The 2,380-nt window shown below is 49.8% G+C and overlaps 1 protein-coding gene across 1 annotated transcript in view; it reads left to right on the top strand.

The window, feature by feature from the left end:
* Positions 1 to 2,077: 2,077 nt before the first annotated feature.
* Positions 2,078 to 2,380, top strand: part of EMH_0039600 (uncharacterized protein) — a gene marked incomplete at both ends in the record, with an annotated part of 555 nt that continues 252 nt past the window's right edge. The window contains one exon of the mRNA XM_013495418.1: positions 2,078 to 2,380. Coding sequence (XP_013350872.1) covers positions 2,078 to 2,380 — 303 coding nt within the window.

The following is a 2,380-nucleotide window of genomic DNA, read 5'->3' as shown; positions in this document are numbered from 1 at the left end:
CCTGTGGTGGTGTTGCTGTTTGTTTGTTTTGTTGCTGCTGCTGTATATTTATTTATTTGTTCTTTCATCTGTATTTTATAATTTATTTTATTTTTATTTTTTTATTTTTTTATTTTTTTATTTTTTCATTTCTCTCAGGTTATACAGTGTATACACTGCGGCTGCGGCGGCTGCGCTAGCGGCGACTAAAATATTAACTGCCTATACACCCCAGAGCTGCCTATACACCCCAGAGCTGCCTATACACCCCAGAGCTGCCTATACACCTCAGAGCTCCCTATACACCCCAGAGCTGCCTATACACCTCAGAGCTGCCTATACACCTCAGAGGTGTTATTATGCAGCTATCAGAGCTGCCTATACACCCCAGAGCTGCGTATACACCGCAGAGCTGCCTATACACCCGAAGCTGCAGCTGGGGGCCCTCTGAGGGTGATCTGCTGCTGGGGGATAAGGGGATACATAGAAAACCCTAAACCCTAAACCCTAAACCCTCAGAGACTAGACCCTGAGACAAGGGGAGTTCGTTGCATCGAAGCAGCAAAACCCTAAACCCTAAACCCTTGTTAGTGTGGTCTTAGGCAAACTGTAAACCCTTTTTTAGGGTTTAGGGTTTGGGGCTTCTTTTTAAGGCCGAGGGGCTGAGCTGTGTGTACACTCCATTTTACTCGTGAAACAGCAACAGCAGCAGCAGCTGCAGCAGCAGCAGCAACAGTAGCAGCACCAGCACCAGTAGCAGCAGCAGCAACAGTAGCAGCAGCTGCTGCAGCAACAACAGTAGCAGCAGCAACAGTACCAGCAGCAGCAGCAGCAACAACAACAGTAGCAGCAGCAACAGTAGCAGCAGCAGCTACAGCAGCAACAGTAGCAGCAGCTGCAGCTACAGCAGCGACAATAGCAGCAGCAGCAGCAGCTACAGCAGCGACAGTAGCAGCAGCAACAGTAGCAGCAGCAAGAGTAGCAACAGCAACAGTAGCAGCAGCAGCAGCAGCTACAGCAGCAACAGTAGCAGCAGCAGCAGCAGCTACAGCAGCAACAGTAGCGGCAGCAACCATAGCAGCAGCAGCAGCAGCTACAGCAGCAGCAGTAGCAGCAACTGCAGCAGCAACTGCAGCAGCTGCAGCAAAAACAGTAGCAGCAACAGCAACAGCAGCAACAGCAGCAGCAGCAGAAGCATATCTTGCAGCAATAGAGATAGAAATATTAACAAAGACTGTACAGGGGGGTAGAGGGTTTATCAGCAGTCTAGGGTTTAGGGTTTAGGGTTTAGGGTTTAGGGTTTAGGGTTTGAGCCTGCTAGGGTTTTAGGGTTTAGAGGTTGTTTAGGGTTTAGGGTTTGACCCTACGGTGTAAACCCTAAACCCTCATCTGGGTACGAAACCCTTGCGGCTGACGAGCCACGGCGTTCTAGGGTTTAGGGTTTAGGGTTTAGGGTTTGTCTCCTTTTCTGCTAGCCGCTAAACCTCTTTATAAACCACAAAAAGAGAAGAGAAATGATATTTAATGTGTCTAGGGTTTAGGGTTTAGGGTTTAGGGTTTAGGCATAGCAGCCAGCCCCCTGCATGCGCAGTCTGCGAGCTGTTTGCGTTCTAGGGTTTAGGGTTTAGGGTTTAGGGTTTAGGGTTTGGTTTGTGTATAAGAAAAAAAAAAACAAATGAGTGTATAAAACAGAGAAATTAGGGTTTACAACTCACTGGATTAGGGTTTAGGGTTTGTCTAGTATAATATACACCGCATATATATTTCTTCCTTGTCTTGAGGGTTTATATAGGGTTAAGGGTTTAGGGTTTAGGGTTTAGGGTTTAGGGTTTAGCGTCATTGCATAAACCCCCCAAGCAATGCCCTTCCCATTCCTATCTAAATAAACAACCCCCCTCCATCCCCTCTCTCTCTCTTCTCCCTCCCTTCTCTCTCTCCCCCCTAGGGTTTAGGGTTTAGGGTTTAGGGTTTAGGGTTTAGGGTTTAGGGTTTAGGATGCTGAGCCAGTTGTTTATACTTTCCCCCCGCGGGGACTGTCTGGTGAGCCGAGATTTTTTGCAGGATATCCCGCGGGGGGCTTCAGAGATATTTCTGCGGCATGTTAGGTTTTGGGGGCGGCAGCAGCAGCAGCAGCAAGCAGCAGCAGCAGCAGCAGCAGCAGCAGCAGCAGCAGCAGCAGCGGGAGAAGAAGGAGAAGGAGAAGGAGAAGGGGGAGGAGGAGGGGGGAGAGAAGGAGCTGCTGCTGCTGCTGCTGCTGCTGGTGCTGCTGCTGGTGAGGATGGGGATGGGGTTGCAGCAGCAGAAGGTATCTGCTGCAGTGGTTCTGCAGCAGCAGCAGCAGCAGCAGCAGCAGCAGCAGCAGCAAGCAGCGAAGCTCCCCCTATATTCACAGCTGGGGGCC

The sequence above is a fragment of the Eimeria mitis genome, genomic scaffold (genome assembly GCF_000499745.2).
Source record: "Eimeria mitis Houghton genomic scaffold, Emh_scaff1564, whole genome shotgun sequence".
Lineage (NCBI taxonomy): Eukaryota > Apicomplexa > Conoidasida > Eucoccidiorida > Eimeriidae > Eimeria > Eimeria mitis.
This window is presented reverse-complemented; position numbering and strand designations above follow the sequence as displayed.